The sequence below is a fragment of the Pelecanus crispus genome, chromosome 2, assembly GCF_030463565.1.
Source record: "Pelecanus crispus isolate bPelCri1 chromosome 2, bPelCri1.pri, whole genome shotgun sequence".
Taxonomy (NCBI): Eukaryota; Metazoa; Chordata; class Aves; order Pelecaniformes; family Pelecanidae; genus Pelecanus; species Pelecanus crispus.
The window spans coordinates 170897180-170919897 of NC_134644.1; the positions used below are offsets into that span (position 1 = coordinate 170897180).

Sequence of the window (22718 nt, forward strand, 5' to 3'; positions counted from 1 at the left end):
CAGGCCTGCCGCCCCTCGCCCGGGGAGCGGCCGGCGGGCGGGGGAGGCGGCGGGGCGGGCGGCGCGGTGCACCGCGGGACGTGTAGGCTCGGCGGGCCGGCCGGCGCAGCGCGGCCTCACGGGAGCTGTAGTCCCGCCGCCGGCACCGAGCCGGGCCTGCCCGGCGGCCGCAGACTACAGCTCCCAGCGGGCCGTGCCCTGCCCCGCCGGCCCGGGGGTGACGGGCCGGGGCCGCGGCCGGGCCGGGGCGGGGGGGGGGAAAGATGGCGGCGAGGTTGAGCGGCGGCGAGAACCGGCTGGTGTCGCTGCCCCTGTCGCGTATTCGTGTGATCATGAAGAGCTCGCCCGAGGTCTCCAGCATCAACCAGGACGCGCTCTTCCTCACCGCCAAAGCCACGGTACCGGCTCCCTCTTCCCTTCCCTCCCGGCCCACCCGCTCCCCGCCGTGCGGGGCCTGGGCCTCCCTGCGCTGCCGCTGCCGCCGCCGCCGCCGCCGGGCCGGGCCGGGCTCCCCCGTCGCTGCCCTCCCCGCAGCCGTGTCAGGGCCCGCCTGGCCCCCGCACCGGCCCGTGCCGCCCCGCTGCCCCCGCGTCTGGCACTCGGCGGCCATAGAATCGCAGAATCGTCCTTTAGGTTGGAAAAGCCCTTTACGATCAGCCAGTCCGGCCATCAACCTAACACTACCGAGTCCACCCCTAAACCAATTAAGGGGAGAGGAACAATTTCATGTTCCCTGGCTTGGTGGCTGGATTATTTTTTAATGAAAGGAAAACTAGGAATCACTAAGGTTGGAAAGGACCTCTAAGATCATCAGTCCAACCATCAACCCACCACCACCATGCCCACTAAACCGTGTCCCCAGGTGCCACATCTACCCGTGTTTTGAACACAAGCATCACGCTCCGGGCTCCAGCTCTGCAAAAGGGGGTTTGGGCATCATCCCATCCAGCTGAGCTCCCAGAGCCTGTGAGCAATGCAGGAGGTTCTTATTTCCACCACTGTCAATCAGTATAAGTTAGCCTGTGTGGAAATGATACCCTGCTGCTTTCTGATCCCAAGTGTCATTTGCTGGGCTGTGGAAAGTGCTGAAGAGCAGCACAAATTAAATTACCAGAACCCAAACCCGCAGTCAGTGCTCTGAAGAGATGCAACTATATCCAGACCTTAAGCTCCTCTGAAGTACGTGGGTCTCTCCAGAAAGTGTCCGGTATATGTACACTTCAGTAGGGCATTTGTGTCTTTAAAGAGGGATTAAAGAAAACTGCCACCTATATACGTGAACTCGTAGTTTGACTATTCTCTTTTGTTCTAATTTTCTAGGAGCTTTTTGTTCAGTATTTGGCTACATACTCCTACAAACATGGCAGAGGCAAGGAGAAGAACGCTCTAACTTACAGCGACCTGTCGCATACTGCAGAGGAGTGTGAGACCTTTCAGTTCCTTGCAGGTACCTGTAGCATGATGGTAAATCCAGTATGTAATTTGGAAAATCAAATCTTGCTCTTATTGAATTGTTTTGTGAGGACACAGTTCTCCTACTGGTTATTAATCTCCTGTATAACATTCAACTGGAACTCATAAACTACATCGCTGAAAACATTTCTTTGTGAATGGGGATTTTTCTGGCGCTTCAAAATTATACAAGGCTAATTAGTTCTCAGAGTATTGCCTTAAGCATTTCTTAAATTCCAGCAACTCCATCTGAAAGCTTGCAGCCTGTAAAACAAGATCACTGCACATCTTTATGTGAGAAGTTATGTGGCCCCAAAATTACACATTTAAATCTGTAAGTCTTGTTTCTCAAAGTGATTCATCATATGGTTCCTCTCGCTTTTTATGTATATGTATATGTACACACACGGGTGCATGCGCACACACTTTTTACTGATACTTGGATTTTTGTCGTAACGCTTAGCTATGGGATACAGCTGGAGAATAAGATATTCCTAGCCCAGTCTTTCTCTGGGTTCCCCGTGGATGTACTTCCAGAGCACGCAGTTCTGCTTTGTCTCAGGTCCATCATTACTGCCCTGAACAAGCGTCTTGCCTTAATGCAGAAAAAAACCTTTCTACAGGACATAAACAGGATAGCTGTCTTGTTGCATCTGTTCTTAGCAAAGCCTCTTTTCGACTTCGTTTCAGTAGTGGTACAGATGCAACAGTATTGATGAGACAATATAAGTATTCAAACTGACTATAAAAGAAACAATTCTGCCTTCCAGATATCTTGCCAAAGAAGATCCTAGCTAGCAAATACCTAAAGATGCTTGAAAAAGAGAAGCGAGATGGAGAAGTGGGGGAGGATGAAGAGGAGGATGAGGAGGAAGAGGATGAAGACGAAACTGTTGATGAAGATGTTGGATCTTAAGACCAACGAAGAATTGCTTTAGTTGATCCATTTTCTGTTGTATAAAGGATGTTATTTTTGTGACTGAGAATCCAGATGCTGGATATATTTATATACTGAGCCATCTGCTTTTGCTTTGTTTAAGAAGTTTAGAAATTGAACTTTATACTTGTTGAAGAATGGAATTCTTCCCTCAGAAACATGGCGGGGTAAGAGCTAATGTAAATCTGACAGCAGACCTTGCTCAGATGATTTAAAATGACTTCTTCAGACAATCGTTATCCAAATTTAACATTTCTTACGGGCAGCTTTCAGTCCAAAAGCTCTTTCACCCTCTGACTCGAGGGGAGTCCTTCCCCAGTTTGTGTTTCTTCTCAGAGTGGCAGATGAGGTGAGGGGAGGTGTTTTACACAGTGTCTGCTGTCCTCGGCCTTCTCCTCCCTGGGGAGCCAGGAACTGACCAAACCCTCCCTCAGTTTTCCGGAACAGTGCCAGGGCATTAGCAGTGGACCAAGCCCATTAAAAAATCTTCTGTAAAAACAGCTGCTTCTGTAGCGCAGCCTGAGCAGCCATGTCGGCACAGACACAGGGTAGAGGATGAGATCCATTCCAAGAGCTAATGTGGTTCTGCGGCTGTGGTGGTAAAAAGTACACGTGTTAGATAACGATGTAAATACGTACATCTAGAACCTTTTTCCTCTAATGAACTCTGTTTCTGCAGTTTGTCCATGGTGTTCTACCAAAACGCACACTGAAGTCTATTAAATGTGGATTGTTGAGAATGAGCAACATTTTTACCATTTGAGTGACGGAGCTGGATTTTTCGTTTTGTTTTGTTTTGTTTTTTACTATAGAAATGGTAACCTTCCTGTGTAGAACTTTATATGCAACTTTTTAAAATAAATGTTTTGTACGAAAAGTGACAATTGATGCAGAGACTTTAGTTCTTGCCAGCTTCAGTCACGTACAAACCTAGCATGCTCACTGTTTCATCCTTCCAGGAAGAAAGTGGGGACAAAAGGCTCAGTGATGCTCTGAATAGTCTTATCGGCAATACTAGCTAGAGCTGCTCTGCGTTGGGAGTCTTGGCTGTGAGAGCAGCAGTCTCTGCTGATACACAACTAACGTTTGCATGGTGCCATGGTCAGTCAGAGCGCAAGAGAAGTGCCCAAGATCTCTCCCCAGATGTGAGGAATGCCCCAAGTAAGCATGGGAACATTACTAAGGAACAAAACTTCCCACTCCAAAAAGTGCCCTAAAGCAGTCAGGAAGGGGGGGAGGTCTCAAGCAACACCCTCGTTTGGATGGCATGGTTAAGAGTTGCCAGGAAACTCTCTGCCCTGTCAGGATAATAGTAACAGTTTCTCGTAGGTGGAAGGCACAAATGCACTGAACTGCTCTTAAAACAGGAGGCAGAAAGCTCTAGCAACTCCGTAACCTGGCACACTCCAGATTTGTTCTAAGAAAACAAAAATGGGGGTTAGGCAGGTGAGAGCAGAGACTGGCAGAGGAGGAAAGCTACTGAGCCACACAAGAAATGTTCTTATTTTAAGAGATCAAAGTACGTTGTACTGTAAAAAATTTTCCCAAAGTTACCACAAATCAAAATCTCATTGTATCAGGAATGCTGCAGTGAGTGCTAAGCGACTCTTTATCCCTAGAGAACTTCCCAAGTGGGTATGCAGAGCTCTACTGTTGTTGAAAGGGTTGTTTTGGGGTTTTTTTAAAATATTATTATTAAAAATGCATGGAGATCTGTGGGAAACTGAGGGCTGCGTGCTCTCTGGTTTGGGGGGGGCGGGGGGGTGCCTGCAGTAGGATACGTAAATTGTGTGGCTACCTGTAGCACAAAACTGCATGGTAATTCTGTAGTGTAAACAGGGTAGAGGGCTACAAACAAACGATCAGGGGCCCTGGTACTATGGCTAAGGCCAAACAATAGCTGGCCCACAGTTATGTTACGTGGGCCACAACCCAAGAACGCAACACCCACAAAAGGTCCTTATGCTGGGCGCGTCTATTTTGAGGTAAAGACATCAGGGCTGGCAGGTTTTAGGGCACACACGTTTATAGCAATTATGGTTCTGCTTAGTTTTAGACCTGACATTTTCTATCACCAGTTCTGTTTGTGTAGGCAACCCAATTGTCCATTATGCAGAACCCTCTGAAAAGAGGAGGTTTTTTGATTTTTTTTTTGTTTTGTGTTTTTTTTTTAAAGCCAGCCCTGGAGCCAGGTATAGGTTATGAGGGACAATATTGGTGGAAGATGCCAAAATAAGACACCAGCCCCAACTAAGTCCCTCCCACCATTCATAATCTGCGTGGCGTGATCATTCCTGGGTTTTTGGCACTTTGGTTCAGCTGCCACTCAGCTTGTCAATGGATTACCACTGACATTTGGTAGCTAACACAGAAACTTGGCTTTTAGACACCCGAAAACAAAAATAAGGGGCAGGAGGGAAAATTCCCAACACATTAATCAGTCCCAGCTCTACAGGCTAGTGCAGCACGAGCCTGGGAAGGCGCGTGTCTCGGCGTGCTCCACTGTGTCCAGGACAAAAACTGACACCATGGTCCAGTACACACAAAAAACATGATCCAGTGCACGCATGCCTGTGCTGACACAGCTGGGAGCACGGGTATTCTGGGCCTGAAGACAAAATATTTTTCCTTGGATGCAATTGATCATGGCCAGTCGTGTGAGGGTCAACTGAAGGGGGGAATTCTGCTGCTGTGGTAGAAGGCCAATGCAGTGCTGGGCTATATTCTCCCCGTGCCTGGGCCATGTTGAGAGCTGGCAGAGGTGTCCCCGGTCACCAGCAGCCGCCATGTTGTCCCAGCCTCGCTCACAGCAGAGGGGAACGCGTCCTTCTTGTCTTGGCCCTATCGCCCACGCAGCGGCTGCGCAGGGAGAGACCTGCTACGAACCACGTCCTCGTGTTGGCCGCGGCAGCCGCCTTCTCCCCGTAGCCAGGCTGCAAAATGCTGCGGTGCGCCCCGGGGAGCGGGAGCCAGCACGGACGATGAGTTACGAGGTTCCTGCTCTACGCAACTGGCGTCTTTTAATGTCAGGCAAAAGACGCGATTAGGAGGGAATGCACGGGAAAGAAAAATCCAGCTGGAGGGTGGAGGAGCCAGGAAGGACGCCCACAAGGAAAAACCAGAAGGATGAATCACTCCTACGACTGTTTCTCCTCGCTGCACCCGGACTACCCCGCAGTGCTGGGCTCCCTCCTTGGGAGGTGCTGCTTTGCTTCCTCTCCGCTCCCCCCTCCCGCCACACTTGGAGCGCGTCCACAGCAAAACCGACGGAGACACCGAGAGACACCGGCGTGCAGGGTGCCCCTGCCCCGGGGCTGGCGGCGGGGCTGGGGGCCCCTGTGAGGGGAGGCCGGGGCTGCCCCGGGCCGGACACAGCCGGTCCCAGCCGGTCCCAGCCGGCTCCAGCGGCCCCAGCGCAGGACACAGCTGAGCCCCTCAGCCAAGCTGGGGGCGCCGGCAGCGGGGAAAAGAGGTTTCCGAAAGGGCCCGAGGCGGCCCAGGCAGAGGAGGAGGAAGCCAAGGAGGGAGCAGCAGCAGAGGCAGCCCGAGGCCGCAGGAGGAGGAGGGCAGGAGGTGCTGCAGGCCCGGAGCAGGGATCCCCTGCAGCCCTGGAGAGACCCCGCTGGAGCAGAGAGCCAGCCTGCAGCCCGGGGAGGGCCCCAGGCCGCAGCAGGGGGATATTTCCTGCAGGAGCTGCGGCCCTGGAGAGCCCAGGCGGGAGCAGGTTGTCCCTGCAGGACTGCAGCCCGGGGAAGGGCCCGCGCTGGAGCAGGGAGCCGTGGCAGGAGGGAGGAGCGGCCCAGAGGGGCTGCCAGGGGCTGGCCCCAGCCCCCATGGCCGCCCTGCCCCGGGGGAGAGGGGCCGGGGGTGAGGGGGGGAAGGGGGGCGAAGAGGGTGAGGGGGAAGGTGGTGTTTTTGATGGTTGTCTGTGTTTCTCACCATTCAACTCTACTTTAGTAGGCAATAAATGAGTTTTCCCCAAGTGGAGTCTCCTTTGCCTGCAATGGTAACTAGTAAGCACTCTCCCTGTCTTTATTTCGACCCATGATCTTTATTGCTTATTGTTTTCTCCCCTGTCCTGTTGAGGTGGGGGAGTAAGAGAGTGGCTGGGGGGGGGCAGCTGGCCCCAAGGTCAGCCCTCCACAACCAGAAATGCCAAAAGAGCACATTAACACTGGGTTACATGCTAAAGGAAATACATTTCAAGAGCGATCAGATGGACAGACAGACTAACCGGTACAGTGGGACACCCGTGAAAGGTTTCAGGTGACACATCCTGGTCCATGTACAGCCCACCTTTACCCCTGGCAGTAAATCAAAGCCACATTCCCAAGCCACTGCAAAGCTCCAGCCACAAACCGGATCATTTCACATGCACTTCCTCAGGCTGGGCCAAAAGTGACCAAGGAGCATTTGAACGAAACAAAGCACGTGCAGACTTACCTGCGTGTCTTACTCCGTAACTGGACAATTTGCGTAGCATCCACTAAACTCTACAGCTGAAACAAGTGGGAAAGCAAGAAAAAGTGATTGTCTCAGACTTCTCCCTTCGCGGCTCGGGGTTTTCTTCCCCACCAGCACGCAGCTCTCCACCGCTGTTGAAGATCTCAAGCAGATGATGCACAGCTTGGGCCTCTGCGATCCCTCTGCTTTGCCACAACTGCCCCTGCTAACTTTGAAGGACTTTTTTTTTTTTTCCCCCTCCACCAACCCTTCAGGTGAGGAGCTTCCTGCTCACAGACCATGCATCAAAGCTTCGACCACCGTGGCCTGGGCTGACGCACCTCTTCCTGCACCCAAAGGAAGAACAGGAAAGTCCACGATGCCAAGGAGAACCTTCCTTCAGGTACTGCAAAGCTGCACTCAAGTCCCTATCTATCCATATCCAGTATGGGAAACTTCACTATAAACAGCTAAATCTCAACAAAATTATAGGCATCCTCAACAGGGGGTCAGCAGCCAGCTTTGCTGATGAGATGCATTGCTTTTTCTTTTTTTTTTTAGTTTTCAAAGTTTGTAGTTGCTGAATGTTCTTCTGCTGCAGGGAAGCCAGCTGCGAGGCAGGAAGCTGGTGGTACTGCTAGGGGTTGGCCTGCTTAAGGTGTTCAGGGATTTTTGACAGTGGAACGCAGGCCACGGGACACTTTCCAGGATGAATCTATTATTACATACATATTTCTGGGTTTTTTTTCTCCTACAATACTAGCTTCTGAGATCCTTCCTCCCCAGCCAAGGCTGCTCAAAGGAGACGAAGCTTCCTAAGCTTGCAAAAATGACAAAAGAACAGTGGTTACTAAGTATAAATTACCATGTTTCATCCCTCTTCGAAGTTTCCTGTGGGATGACGAACACATTCTGTCAATTAGTGAGGCCACAAGAACTTGAACACCCTTCTGGATTCATTCAGCCAGAATCCTCAATGGGGACTTCAGAGCTGCCAGAACGTGCCACAGCCAGCTCCAAGGCCTTGCATCTGCCAAAGCTCGTTGCCATCAGCACCAGCAAGCGGTATTTCTTTTCCCCAAGAGCTTGACACAGAGCAAAACCATGTCCAATTCCAAGTAGTGTTTCAAAAACAAGGGGAAAAGAAATAAAGCTCTGCCTGAAATGGAAGAGATGGCTGTGACATTACTTCATATTCTTGAGTAAAACTAATCTGTGTCTGCAGGGTTGGGCTCCCAACAGGAGCTCCTCGACATACTTGAATTCTTTTTGATATTCCCCTTCGCTTGATGCTTTACAGTAAAACACCAAGTGCTCCCTTTGTTTCTATTTCATAGGTATTCACTCAGAAAGCAACAAAAGGTAGGATTTCAGGAGTGGCTTCCAAAGTGCTGACCTTCCATAAATAATTTCAGGATTATAACGTGCAAGAGACTCAGTTAAAAGCAGCACATACCGCCTCCGGAAAGCTGGGCACGGAGCAGGTGAGTGCCCGTGGAAACGTCCGAAATGCACCCAAGCGGTGTAACGCAGGGGAGGGCGATGGCACCAGGAGAACTTTTTGGCTCTCGGGCAACAGAAATCTTCTCTCTCATCACAAAAAAAGCCTCCAGACCAGCACATTTAAATTTGGATTACGATTTGACAGAGCAGAATTTGGTATAGCGTAAGGATCTCTGCTCCAGTACGATCTCCAACCTGCCACTGGGGCTTTTAACAACTGTTTCTGAGCTACAGACTGAAGCGATCAATAATTTTAGATTCGATTCTGACCTCTAGCAGCAAGAAAAAGACAGCACCAATGCTGCAAAATAACTGCTATTTGCATAGTACACAGGGACTTTTTACTCATGTCCTGGGATTTCTCTACTTCGGGACACTCGGCAGCTCCCCACTCGTGAGATGTCCTCCCACCGCTCTTCTCTACTCACTATGGAAAATTATTTAGGCCATGAATACGTCCCGTTGTGTGCTCACAGGAAAAAAAAAAAAAAAAAAAACAAACCAGGCTCACAGTGCAAAAGTAACTGCAGAAACTGGCCGAATTAAATAAAAAGACATCAAACAGAAAATTGTAAAGATGAGGAATTTTATTTTATTGACATACTATGAGGCAAAACAAAATCGACACCATACAAAATAACTTTATAAAATATCATTCACATCATTATTTTGTCAGGAATTACAGCATTTGGAGCTTGTTACAAGTTTTATGTTTTGAGGTGAAAAACACTATGCTAAATCTTTAGTATTAGTTGTATATATACAGTAAGAAACCAAAACAGAAACTGTTAGGTTTTTTATGAGTTTATTGCAAAAGTAGTGCAAACTATTTTACCTTGCAAGCTGTAAAACAAACTTGGAAAAGGACCCACCTAAGCTTAAAAACATGACAATAAATGCTCAATTTCACAGCCTTTGAAGCTTCCTTCAACAGTTCTCAACAAAGAAATTCCACATCTCGGCACATTTTTAGAGTTTTACTGACTCGGAAACGAAGAAGTAGATGACACACCCGCACTAGCAAGCGGCCAGAGAGCGGGACGGACCCTGCTCCGAGACGGGGCGCAGCTCTGACCGAAGCCGGCACTCGGGCGATTCGGCGCACAGCCTGGCCGAGCCCATGTCCCCCCGCTTCTCCATCACCCCCAAAACATCGACCAACAGGGCAAGTTTGGTTGTCCTCCGTTAATAAGCTGCCCCTCTCCGCACTCGTGTTTGAGAAAAGAGTCAAGAAAGCAGTACGAGCCAAAAAAAAAAATAAATTAAGAATTAGGAACACGTATTGTCTGTTTTAGAAATATAGTATCCTTTTCCTGAAGTCTACGTAAAGCGTATTTCCTCGTGGCCTCCCTCCCCCTTGCGTACACAATGCAGGGCAAAGCCCATCCCAAACTACTGCATGAAACCAAGGAAGGATACTACATTCTACGAGAGCAATAGGAAACAGTCTAAAACGCTACCAGGGTCCCCCAAAGCAAAACAGGTAGCTAGTAATCTACTTTAAAAAAAAAAAGGAAAATCAAAGCAAACAAATGCTACATGAAAAATGTTAAAGGAACAAAATGCAGCATATTCAGGCTCTTTTTTTTTTTTCTTGAGGTACCTATATAAATATTACCTTCTGCCCAAAGTACTATTTGTTTTGTTAAAAAACTAAAGTCCTTATCATGAGCCAATTGCAGGGCATATATTATTATTGAGAAAGTGCAACCATGCTGATAATTTATACGCAGCATATTAAAGGATGATTAGGCTTTAGAAAATATAGCTTAAGTATAGACCTGATGGAGCAGTTTTATAAAAACATTTAACAGAGGCATTTTCCTTTTGTTCGAGTCTCTCTGCCACAGAAAGCCTTAGGAAACAGCTTTGAAGTCCTGCCACGATGGAATGTCAGCACTTTTACAATTCCATATATAGATTTTTCTTTAATATTTAAACTAAATACAATTTTACAGAAAAGATTCCCCCTCTGTATTAGGTACTGGTAAAAAGTCAATTTTTTTTTTTTTTTTTGCAACTTCAAAAAATGATAGCATATCACAACTTAAAATTTTCCAAAAAGGAATTATTTTTAAGTAAAAAAGGTTCACATAGTAGAAAAACTTACACATAGTTGTAAACTGTTACATACAAAACAGTGGAAAAGTCAATGATGTTTTTATTCCCTTACCCTCACACATGTATCCTTCATTTTATATATATACACGCACACACACGCACAAAAAAAACGTGTACTGTATGTGTGTGTATATATGCATATATAGATAGATACACACAGATGTATATACCTAGGGTCAGGATTATATATTTCAAAAAATTCTTTATTGGGTATTTCTCTTGCCTAGTTCTGCTGTGATACTGTACATTTTATGACTTGATACACTGAAAAAATATTTTAAAATTTGCTAAAGCTATATTTTGCGGGGTTTTTTTTTTGTTTTTTTTTTTTTTTTTACTTTGTGGTTAAAATTCATTTGCTGTTTTTAATTAAGAGTATGACTTTTGATTGTTATCCACTGGGAAAAAACACAAAGGCACAAAGAATAAAACTCAAATACAATATTGTTGTCTCTGAACAATAAACCCAGAGGTTTTGGTTCGCAGAATGCCGCCTCCGAAGAGGTCAGTCACCACACGCAGTTTGGTCGCTTTTGCCAATCTCATCGACAATTTGAGTAAATAGCACCCAACTGTTTAAATGAGGTAGATCCAAATCGGAAAAAAAAAAAAGCTAGCTGGGTCCCCAACATTTTATTTGCCTCTATTTCAAATGTTTTAAGGATTTATGTCAGTCGTAAGAAGTGGAAGCGATGGCACTATCTGGAGCAAGCACAGAACTCAAGAGCAGCTTGTCTGGGATGTAAATTGAAGCGTTAAACCACAATCCTCCTTCACGCAAAGATTTCCTAGCAGGGGGAGGGAGCAGAATATGTTCAACAGCAACAAGAAAAATTTAAAAAAAAAAAAAAAAGCTGAGATTTGAGAAAGCCTGTTTTCGGGAGACTGCCAGAGAAACGCCCGAGCCCAGTTTCCGCAGAGCAAGAGTGACAGCCAGTGCCACCGCGGCCGGTCACAGTATACAGATCGACGAGCTTCCCTTTATTTCCAGGTGAGAAGACTTCCTTTTCTACTAGTTCAGCTTTATAGGAACACCCTACTCTCATTAAACAGTATTTTTGCATACTCTGAGAAAGATCTGACCACTTTATCATTGTGTTAAGGCTTAATTTAAAGTGGCATGGCCACACAGCGTCATGCAAACGTTAAACTACGTCGTCAAGAGACGCACGACGTATTTGAACTACACGCACCTACGTGAAACCTCATCGTTGGAGTAACATAAAGTGACGCTTACAATCTACGCAGTAAATTCTACAATGCTGTTGATGCATTTAAAAGTCAGTCGAGGGTATTTCTGTGTCTGCTTTTTGTATTACAAGTGCTACTCTTACCCAAACAGCACTACATCATTTATATATTGCAAGCACAAGACATTTTAATACAGATGCAACACACATACAAACTACTCAACATACATTTAGTACCACTTGAAATGAGGCCCTTAACATCATAGCTTTTCTTTTTTTTTTTTTCTTTCAAAAAAATAGCAAACTTTAAATGGTCATAAAAACATTTTGATTCAAGGGAACATTTACAATATGAAATTTCTGAATTGATTTTTGGTTCTTTTTCAGTTATTTTATAAAAATTTAAAAAAAAAATTGAAGACTTAAGCAAAAGAGTAAAACCTTAACAGATGTCAGTTAAATCTGCAATGTACCAAAATTAAGGAAAAAAAATAAAAATACGGATTTAATCAATACATTCTGTTTTCCATCTCACCCTCCCGAGATGAAGTTAACCACTTTGCTGCACAGAAATCTGGGACTGGATCTTTACTTATGAACTGCCCTAAATTTTGAGATTTTTGTCACTGTACAAACTAATGAAGTACTGCAGAAGCCAGTGAAGCGTGCTTATTATTTCCAGCCAAATACTGCCTTCGTATCTTTTATAAAGTCTATACACAGTCCCGCTTTCCCTTCACTAGCATGTGTGCGTACACGCATAGGGATACACACACACACATATATAAAAAAAATCTACTAAGCTGTATCAACAAATTACAAAAAACAAACGGCAACACTCTTCAGGATAGTACAGATCTTTGCCAGACATACTTCCTCATTGCACCTTATTTAAAATTTGATTTTCCAAGCTATATAATTCTGAAACTTACTCCTTAATTTTTTTTTTTTTTTAAATTTATTTATTTTCCTCTTTTCTTTCTCCGAATGCCTTGCTTTCCCAAATGGTCTACCGGTAATTATTCCTTAAGTAAACTCCCTTAAGGAAAAGCACATCACATCTAACCCTTCCCCCCCACGTACTCAAATTATTTCTACTGCTCAAAACCGGGTAATAAAGAATTGGACAAATGCAACAATCTCTTGGTGGGTGACATTCTGGGGATTCAACACTGACAGACAACTGAAGATCAGTTAGATTCAAGTCGGTCAGGCAATGAGAGACAGGCTATTTACTTTAAAATAAAATTAAAGTCGTCACTTGTAAATGAGACGAGCAATTTAAGGGCTCAGTCTTGTCAAGTTCCACGAGAAAACGTATCAGGAACAACAAAATTAGGGTCGATATACCTTGGGTTTTTTATAGCACAGAAACAGGGGGTTCTGAGCATCTCACAGTTAATGCAGAATTAACTTGGGTGAAATCTAGAAACAAACTGCTTTGAATGTTACATTGATACACGATCCTACCCGCAGCACACGATCAAGGAGCTGAGATGTTGGGGTGCCCATAAAGCACAGACCAGATCTGCTTTGAGTCAAGTACATGGCAAGAAAAATGCGCAATTTCACGTATACTGGCATGAGTGAAGCTTCCTCTATTCATGGATTTTAAACCAGGAAAAGCTGAAAAATAGAGTCCACATTAAATGTAATTCCCCCCCCCCGCCCCCCGACAGGAAATCTAACCTAACAAAGCAAATACAAAGAGCACCAGCCAGGGATTAGAAACTCCCAAGCTTGCTTGCTGACCTTTTCACAATTCGTGCTTGCCAAGTACACTCAAAACACCATAAAATGGCCAGAAAAATTTTAATTTGTATTTCAGGGACAATACTTAGGCTTGCTCCCAGGTTAGGCATATCTATAATCCCTGCTGACGATTAGATAGTAGTTACTCCAGCAGGTATTTCAGTTGTGCTTAAGTGGTGGGGGGAGAGGGGGGCAGAAATAAAAAAACTAAAGCAGCCTGGTACAACAGCACATCCAAAAGGTAAGGAAAAAAACCCCAAACCTAAAATCCGTGCATTCCTAAGAACCATGCAGAAATGAGTATGCCCTTTAATACAGATTTGTAATGCAAATACTAGGCTCTTCAAAGCAACACAGGTCGGTTGGTTGGTTGAAGAGCAGCCACAGGTAGTTTTAAGATGCATCTGTTGAGGCAGTGCATGGACAAATCCAGAGCAATCACTCTTTGGAGGGCATTTGGATGGGAGGAAGGGAGTAGCCAGCCTTCATCCTGTGCCGTGGGTCCACTTTCTCAGCGCTGCCACATGCAAAACTCCCAAGACTAGCTCTCGCCAACCTCTCACGCCTCCAAATTCAGCCAATGCCCCCGTCCTTGCTCCAACCAAGTCCAAAGGCCTCTGCTACAGAGGGCTGAAACCAGAAGTCAGCTTGAGGGAGCTGCCTACCGATATTCCCCTTTTGGGGAAGGGGCCAACGGACGCGTGCGCGTGTGGGATCTGCGAGGGGCTGTGCCACAGCTCTGGCTGCGCTCAGGGGGCCCTCGCAGGGAAGCCAGAAGGAAAACCAGGAGAGTATTATTTAACTGTCACCTTAACAAGTGCTTCATCGGCAGTTCTGCAAGAAAACGTGGCCCCTCGCCTCCTTACCTCACTTCCATGAGGGACGGGGCAGCCGGCATAGCGCGGATGGCATTTCTCTTCTACACAGGCATAGCAAGCACCTAGCGCAGGACTCTTTCCTCTCTCAAGCTTCCCCCTGCTCCTTCGGGTTTGCAGCCCGAGCCTAGAAAGCGCATGACGTTACTCGTCGTTTTACAAGGATACGCTCACAGAGAAGGGCGTCCAGCACGCCCGCGCAGTGAAACCCCTTCCAGGCCACAGCAACGTCGATAGTGTCCATGGATCCGTAATACAAGATGTAGTGAAATACTTTCTGAAAAGCAGCCATTTACCCTAGAGCAAAACCCTATACTTCAGGTTTTTGAGGGGGGAGCTTTGTTAAATTATAACTGAGAACTGAACAAAATTCTCGGGATTTTACCCCATTCAGTTATTAGTGAGCTTAGTTATTCAGTCACTCGCCATTGCTCAACAAGAACTGGCTTCCAGAAAGTCAGAACTTCAAGAATCCTCTCTGCCATCGGTAGGCTTCATTAGTGTCTACGAAGACTAACATTAAGATAATGAAATTGCCCAAAGAGTAAAATAATGAAATTGCAGGCAGCATGTAATCCCAGCAAATTTGCTTCTGAGATGCCGAAGTCCGCAGCATAAAGCCCAGTTACTTTTAAATAATAATAATAATAAACCCCCAACCCCTACAACACTGCTATAAAGCCACACCAGTGCGCTGTGCTTAAATAGGTAGTATTTCTGTCAGCAGAGTGGTTAATTATAAAATGAGGAAGCTTGTTTGGATTCATTGTAAACAAAATATGATGTAATAACACAGTTTTCTACAGTTTCATTTCAGGTCATTTAAAGCACCTTTAGTCTGCGTGCACTTATCTCACGGTTGAGTTATGGCCAAGGCTTTGCACATAACCAACACTAAATATTCACAATATGAACATACTGAAGTTTGGGGTGGTTTTTTGGTGTTTAGTTTTGGGGTTTTCTTCCCCCCATTTTAAAGTTTATCATGATCTGAGCAGGGAATATAGTATTTTCACTGTTACAGTCTCATGTCAACTTATCTAAAAAATACGTTAAAAAAATATTCCGATACGTAATTTTTGCCTCAGATTCAAAATATATTTCAAACCTTCATGGCATTTTCAGTGAACGCACAACATTTTTCGGCCAACAGCTAAAGTACGAAAACATTTTCATTTGGAAACAACAGTATAGAAACTCAGTGAGTGAAGGGACAGGTTATCGAGGGAGTAACCCTGCACACAAGCGAACGTGCCAGATGTGCAGCTTGCCTCGCCATTTCTGATACCTTCTTAATACCTTGCATCAACACAAGCCGCATCTACGCCTTAGGAAGACAGAAGGAGCGACGAGCAGCCGTCCAAGATCACAGTATGGCACTGCTAGTTCTCCAGCAAGAAACAAAACAGTAAAAATACAGTTCATTTGGGAGCGTTTTGGCTGCTGGGTAGTAGGTTCACTTTAAAAATTAATTCATCTGCAGAGGAATACAGGAGGTAGCCTTTAACTGCATCTGCTTGCTAACTAAAGAGTATTACAAAACCACCTTTTGTAGTGATTTGGCCAAGCCATTACATTCATATTAACACTTCAGGCAAAGAAATGGAAAAAGCAACTGAAACACTAAATGAGATAAAATGCATTATGTGCCACACCAAGCACACACACACAAAAACCCCCCATATCTTTTGGATTAAAACCATCTCAGAGGAATGCACCTTTCCAGTCATAAACCCTCAGAAACAGGAGGCAAAACTTGCTGTTTCACATCCTAACGCCAGGCAACGGGGCTGGAGTTTGGGTCTCCCCTGTCCTCGAGGGTTACAGAAGCAAAAGGCAATTCCTGATGGACAGGAGACTGATGGCTTCCTCGTGCGGGCAGTCAGAGGCGCAACACTATTCCTCAGTTCAGAGCACTAAAACATCCACTGCGCTCAACAATCCCACACCCGGAGGGACAGAGAGCAAGGCATTGTAACTGGGATCCCAAATTATTCCACTAATTCTGCCACACAGACCGATTCTTCTTTGAATGACACAAGAAAGGAAAGCACGTGACAGCTACAGTTGATAGCCGGGATATTACGTTAATGCTATTAAGACATCTAACAGTGATATCGATCATCGGCATTTGAACGTTGCACAGACAACAAGCACGCTGGTAGCTTAAAAACTGCCTCTGTATCTTCACGGTGTGGGAGAAATGTGCATAGAGGAAAGAAGGAAGAAGTATTTTATAAATACAGATGAACCCCAAATATTTCCACTGCAATAACGCAACTGTGCCCTTGGATTCACACCATAATGCAAACAGAAAGTCTAACGACGTTTAAAACCAAAGCTCATATCTCAATACTGTAAAATATGGCAGTATTCTGAAAAACCTAAGAACAACAAGGAATGGCATCCACAGCATTTCAGTATTTGCTATACATAGCACTATTTACAGTATTTTCAAACGGCTACAGCAGATGCAAAAAAGAAGTCTTACAGTAAAAAGGGAGTTAAAAAAAAATTCAGTGCAATTACCTTCTACTTGAAGTTTTCCTTAGAAAAGACTGCATGTATGCATCAAGGAGCATGTTACCAAATGTAATATTAAAGTTAAAAAATGTACTGTCCTGCATCAGAAATTGAGAAAGCCACACTGGCAGGACAAATACACAAAAAGAGATGCTACTGTAGGAGGAAAGTATTAAAAAAAAAAAAGAGGAAAAAAATTGTGATTTTACTACACTGGTATTGAGTGTGAAAAATACTGAGTGAGAACTTTTTTTACATTCCTTTATTTAATGTGTAAAAGATCTCTTAAAAAAAAAAAAAAAAAAAAAAAAAGAGTCCCTTATGGGTCATCTATGCCACCAGAGATGCCTACTGGATTACGCCAAGAGGCAAGCATGTCCATCTAAGTCTCCAAAGGTCCCAGTCCTCCATTTCCAGTACTTGTAGTTTTGAATAAGCACGACCCGCAGAACCAACCTGTTCTCACCTCAAAACATCAACATTCTTCCTCAAAAAGAAGCAACCTGTGTGTACGCTAGAAAGCCTAGAGCAATCCACTAAACTTGGCTGGGGGTGTTAACACACACCGTCCTCCTATCCTTGCTCTCAGTTCAATTTTAGAGACTCACCGGCGTGAGAAAGACGGGCGAGACGCACGTGGCCACCGCATTTGAGGAATCTGCTGCAGTAAAGAAAACAGCATTGGCAGCAATGCGCAGAGCCCTCCAGGTCACAGTCTTCTATGTACTAGAAAGCCTTTGTGCATCTACACGTAAGACTTTGGACAAAAGCTTCAGAAGCATCTTAACTCGATTAGAAACTTCAGTCTTTTCAGAAAGTAACCTGGGCACACAAAAACCTAAACCCCCACACCTACCCTTCAAAAAGTTTAAATTTAAAATCCTGGTGGAAATATCCTCTCTTGTCTTAGCTATAAAAATGCTCTACTAACATCTGAACACGACTTACGTTCAAAACGGACAAAGGCTGCAGGAGTTATCGGTAGAGTCAGAATTAAAGCTAAACCTTTGCAAGCTTTTTGCTTTTACAATCAGAGAAAATTGCCTGGAGGCCTGGATGAAGATCAAAAATATTTATTATGGATTTCTTATTTTAAGCATAAAAGTTTCTTGTAAATTTTCCATGCTGGCTCCAGCTGATTAAGACACAACACGTTTCCCTAACAACTCACGCAAAACCTGACAGACCTAGAAACAAGGAAATTAATATGCCAAAGCTTCTGTAACACGGAAGATCATTGATTATAATTCAGCAAGCCAGCTACGGTTGCCGAAATATTCTAACCCAAACCAAGCCAAAATAAGGAGTTCTAATAAAACCAAGTGATCTCACGCTGTACATCAGTGCATCTATACAAACGGAAAGTGTGAAGATTGCATAGGGCTATCTTGAATGCCACACTCACGTAAGGCAGAGGCAAATCCACCTACTTCCCACATTTCACAACAGGACATTTTCTCTTAAGGACTGACTCAACGCTGTTTCCTGGGTGCTAGAAGAGGTGCAGTGGACATGTTATAATATTCAGCCACTGGAGCAGAAATCTCCAAAACCAAGCAAACCTAATTATTGCATTATATCTCCTACATAAAAAAACCCACAACTTTGAAGTATTTTCTCTTTGTTGATATTATTTTTCACCCCCCGACAGGAGCATTTCACACTTGCTGCTGGTGGTTTCTGGGGGGTTGCTGCAGAGCCACGAGCTTCAGAGGGGCTCTCTGGAGATGTCTGCTCTGGGCCTCTGCCCAAAGCACGCCCAGCGAGCGGAGACTGTGCGGGGACCTCTCCGGCCGAGCTTGAGCCTCTCCAAGGACAGAGATTCTACAACCTGCTTCAGTCTTTGAATATTTTCGTTTCAATAGTGTTACCACTTCCATTAAAAAAAAACCACTCAGAGAAAACTAATCCATAGCAGGCAACTCATTAATATCTGCTCATCTCTCAAGCGCACTCTTAAAACCAGAGAAATACTGCAGCACTGGCAGTGGTCAGTTTGTCCACGACACTGCTCGTGCCTGCGATGGGAAGAGCGTATTTTTGTCGCCAGGGTGCAATTACCATCAGTTTTCAGACTGCCGAGCACCAGGATCGCCTGCACCGACAGCTGAACTCAAGCAAAGCGTCGCTGCCAGGAACGTAAGAGAGAGCGAGGGGAACGCGAGGGATGAGGTGCTGCCCAGTGCTCTTTTGCAACAGGAGGCACGCAGCTCCTTTGCGCGGGCTGGAAAAGAAAATAAAAACCAAACCCAAGTGCCAGAGGGTAACGCGCATTTGGTTATTGCTGACCTGAGCTGCACGGTGACTTAGTGGTTATAACTGTCAGCCTCAACTGGGACTTCAACAACAGGAATGTGTGTGAGAGAGACATCTTGAGCTTTGTGTTTACCTGAGGTATTGCTGTTCTTACAAGACACATGGGAGGTAAAGGGCGGGGGGAGGGAGAGGGAAAAAAAAAAAAAAAAAAAGAAAGAGTAGGCTTTTAGGTGTTCGTGGTGTGTTTTTGGGTTTGTTTTTTTTTTTGACAGGAGACATTTTTGAATACGTAATTTATACTAAAAATAATATAGAAAGATAGCTGGTGGACTTCCAGCATGCTGTACTTTTCAAAGTATATACTTAATCAATATTTTTTTAGAAAAATGCTATAAATTATTCACTAATTCACCATTTGGCCGGGGTGGGGGGGGAGGTTAGGAGGGGAGGGGAAAGGAAGGAGAAATCAAGACATAAAGGATTAGCAGTATTAGAGGCTTACAAATATCTGTAAAAGGTAAAACTGTCCCTAGCCTGAAATGCATATAACCATCCCAAGTTCTTCATACTCAGGGAAAGCAAGCTACACAAAATTTCTGTCCATTCCAAGAGGATACACAGACAATAGCTACTCTCAGATTAAGGGTCTGCCTAATACTCCTTTTCTCACAAAAAGGAGCCGCAACGACTATTCCAGCCCAGAGAATGCATCCCAAACAGTATGCAGTGAAGTCCCACAGTCTGCTTCAGAAGTAAGATTTGAGGTCAAGACAGATTCTGCCCTCCTCACCCATCCGACCACCTGTATAAAGTCATTTATTCCAGATCTGCGCAGAGAGGAAAGAGGAGGATGAATTTCACATCCAAAAGGTCTCTGCATAACAAAGAGCAAATAAACTAAATGGCATCTTAAAATGGGTGATATTTTTCCTTCTTTGTTAAGAATAATTAATATAAAAAAATAATTCATATATAAAATTCTGCAGAATTAAAATCTTCACTGAAATCTGAAACCTCTCAAGCAAGCGCACAGAGAAATGCAACACAGCCACCGTGAAAGGTTTTGCAGTTCAGCGGTACTTCAGGGGAGGTATGTACGACCTGGCTGCAACACAGAAAGGCAGACAATGCGACCTGGAATTTGCTTTCTGTTATACCAGCACAATTTAAAATCTGGATTTACATAACTATGACCAAGAAGAAAATCTGACCCAGCAGCCTAATCACCGCATTAGAATAATACAGTTAAACTATTAATAGATTTTTACACTGTTATTTCACCTAAACAACACCGACAACCACCACGCGGCTACAAGGTGAAGATCTGAACTTGCACAAAGTTATGTACCTAAAACTCCTTATGCAGCAAAGGCTGGGCATTTTCGGCTTTATTCACCAGCCACTGGTTATAGTCTCTATCTGCTGTATGGCACAGACCTCTGTATTGGTTAAAGCTACTCGCCCGTCTCGGTGGCTAGAGGTAAATGTATTCAAAACAGTGACTGAGCGTCTGCTAAGAGAAAAGGAAAAAGAGGAAGCAAAATGAATCCGTGGAAGAGAATGAATTTTACAAACCTGCCTCTTAGCATGTTATTTCAGTTACCCTATGAAAAATAAACAAAATCAAGTCAGCATAAACAAGTTTCCTGGGCTTTTTCCATTTTCTTCTAAAACCTGCTTGTGACATCATAATTAGTGCAATGGTTTACATATGTATTATGGTTTTTTTATGAACCCAGTGTGCAAACTAACAGAGGCGTTTGTCTAGTAAGTATGAGTTTTAATTAATGCTTCTCCTAAGAGAATGGCAAAACTCTCACATTTACTATTGACCTTATGCATAATGAAGAGAGTTTCACCTCCCTTCATAAGTAAACTTCAGTTTCCTAACATTTATCTTTACTGCATAGATTCTCTGACTTTTGTCTCAATTACAGTGAGCCACTCTCCTCTATTAGAGCTCTTGCTTCACCAATATTCAACATATAAATAAAATACAATTGTTTTGTGCTTGAATGAACATAGAATGTTGGTCTCGTGTGCGTCTCTGAACTGCACAGGTAAAACCTGCTGTGTTGTGTGCACGCTTAAAAAGCCTTTCTACAAATCACAAGCTATACAATATACACTGTATGTATCTCCGAACTCTCACAGCAAAGTCAATTGCATATTTTTGCATATGAATTGTAATGTCCCCACGATACGGTTTTAATTTCTAAATCCAAAGCATTCTTGATATGTTAACAGAAGTATAATGAGCACTCCTTAGTAAATAAAAATAAATAATAGCATCTAGTCTATCACATTAATACTGTGAAACATATATAAAATTTACATTAACTCAAACAGTGAAAAAGGATTGTACTGTATTTATCACCACAGACCCGTATTCTTTAGAGACTTTGGAAAGTAAGTGTCACAGTCCTGTATGACAAATTCTAAAGTTAGCTGTCAGTATGATTTAAAAAAAATTCTTTACAAATTTTTTTTTTTTTTTAAATGGCACATTTTCTTTTGCCAATCTAACTGGACCTATTAAAAGCTTAGGTACAAGTTCATTCTTTTTTTAAAATTCTTCTTTAGTCTATGAAAAACATTTTCAAATGCAGCACAATAAAAAACATTCAAGAACAAGCTTCAGAAAATACATTTGCCCTTAGACACACAGAGAATAATCTTTATAAGACAGTTGAAAACCAGGTTTTTGTCACTCTCTTTTGAAAATAAAAATTTTGTAAATGCATCTAGAATAATCAAGGCTTCATAAAGAGTCAAAAAATGCTTTGCTTTCCTTTGTATTAAAAGCCTATTCACAGCATTTTAGCCCATCAAACTTTAGTATGAATTAGATCTTTCCAAATTATTAAAAGCAATTCAATGAATAGCAAACTGAATGAGGAGTTTTGTGGGTTGGGTGGTTGTTTTGTTTTTTTTTTTTCCCTAAGCCCTGAGATCACAGCTCTTGATTTAATTATAAAATATGGGTCTGTTTTATACCAAGCAGCTTAGAGATTTTTGGCAAACCACATTTCCAACAATAGTGGGGTTTGGTACAAGAATGCAGTTCGTAATCAAGTCTGAAATTCTGGACGGAAGGCTTTCTTGCAAATGGGAAAAAAAAAATTAAGATGCATCACTCATTGCTGGCTGTCACTGTAGCTTGGGCAACTGTTGGTCTAAGTGCAGCTGGTCTCATGTGAATCCAACTCTGTATTGTACTGAGTCGCTAAACATTAAAACATGTCAAGCAAAGTACATAGTGCGCAACGTGTCCTGATGAACTTGAACTGCTTTAGCAAGTGCTTGATGATCTCTGCCATTACTCTGACCAGAAGTGTGGCTTCCTTCAGCACTGAAAGAGAAGGGAGGTGGGGGGGTGGAGGGGAGAGAAACCCTATTTAATCTGCCTCTCCTTGCAATACAATGTTTTTGTATCATTCATTTCTTCTGAACAGAACAGTCAAAAGTGAATTACCCTTAAAATACCACTGAAGTTCTGAAACAGAAAAAAAACACAGAAGTATACAGCAACATCTACTTTTTTCCCCGATAAAATTCAGTGGTAAGACCAAATTTACCCTCAAACTGCTGAGGATACTACTGACCCCAGAATTAACAAGCCCACTTCCTTCCTGCTTCCGTTCAAATTCTGTAATAATCCAAAAC

The 22718-nt window shown here is 44.0% G+C and overlaps 2 protein-coding genes across 3 annotated transcripts in view; one reads left to right on the forward strand and one right to left on the reverse strand.

The window, feature by feature from the left end:
* Positions 1–260: 260 nt before the first annotated feature.
* CHRAC1 (chromatin accessibility complex subunit 1) lies at positions 261–3260 on the forward strand. The gene is made up of 3 exons (XM_075705779.1): positions 261–398; positions 1321–1447; positions 2223–3260. Exons 1-3 carry the CDS (start codon positions 264–266, stop codon positions 2366–2368), a joined length of 408 nt encoding a protein of 135 aa, XP_075561894.1. The 5' UTR covers positions 261–263; the 3' UTR covers positions 2369–3260.
* Positions 3261–19439: 16179 nt separating this feature from the next.
* Positions 19440–22718, reverse strand: part of AGO2 (argonaute RISC catalytic component 2) — a 57477-nt gene continuing 54198 nt past the window's right edge. For both annotated transcript variants that reach the window (XM_075705769.1, XM_075705770.1), the window contains one exon: positions 19440–22404. In XM_075705769.1, the coding sequence (XP_075561884.1) occupies positions 22296–22404 (109 nt within the window). In that variant the 3' untranslated portion in view covers positions 19440–22295. The remainder of the gene's footprint in view (positions 22405–22718) is intronic.

What these genes read in the sequence shown, in the direction of transcription:
- CHRAC1 (XM_075705779.1), top strand. Translation starts at nt 264, where the DNA reads ATGGCGGCGAGGTTGAGCGGCGGCGAGAACCGGCTGGTGTCGCTGCCC. An exon ending in TCCTCACCGCCAAAGCCACG is followed by an intron (nt 399 to 1,320) that starts GTACCGGCTCCC and finishes CTAATTTTCTAG; the next exon opens with GAGCTTTTTGTTCAGTATTT. An exon ending in GACCTTTCAGTTCCTTGCAG is followed by an intron (nt 1,448 to 2,222) that starts GTACCTGTAGCA and finishes TCTGCCTTCCAG; the next exon opens with ATATCTTGCCAAAGAAGATC.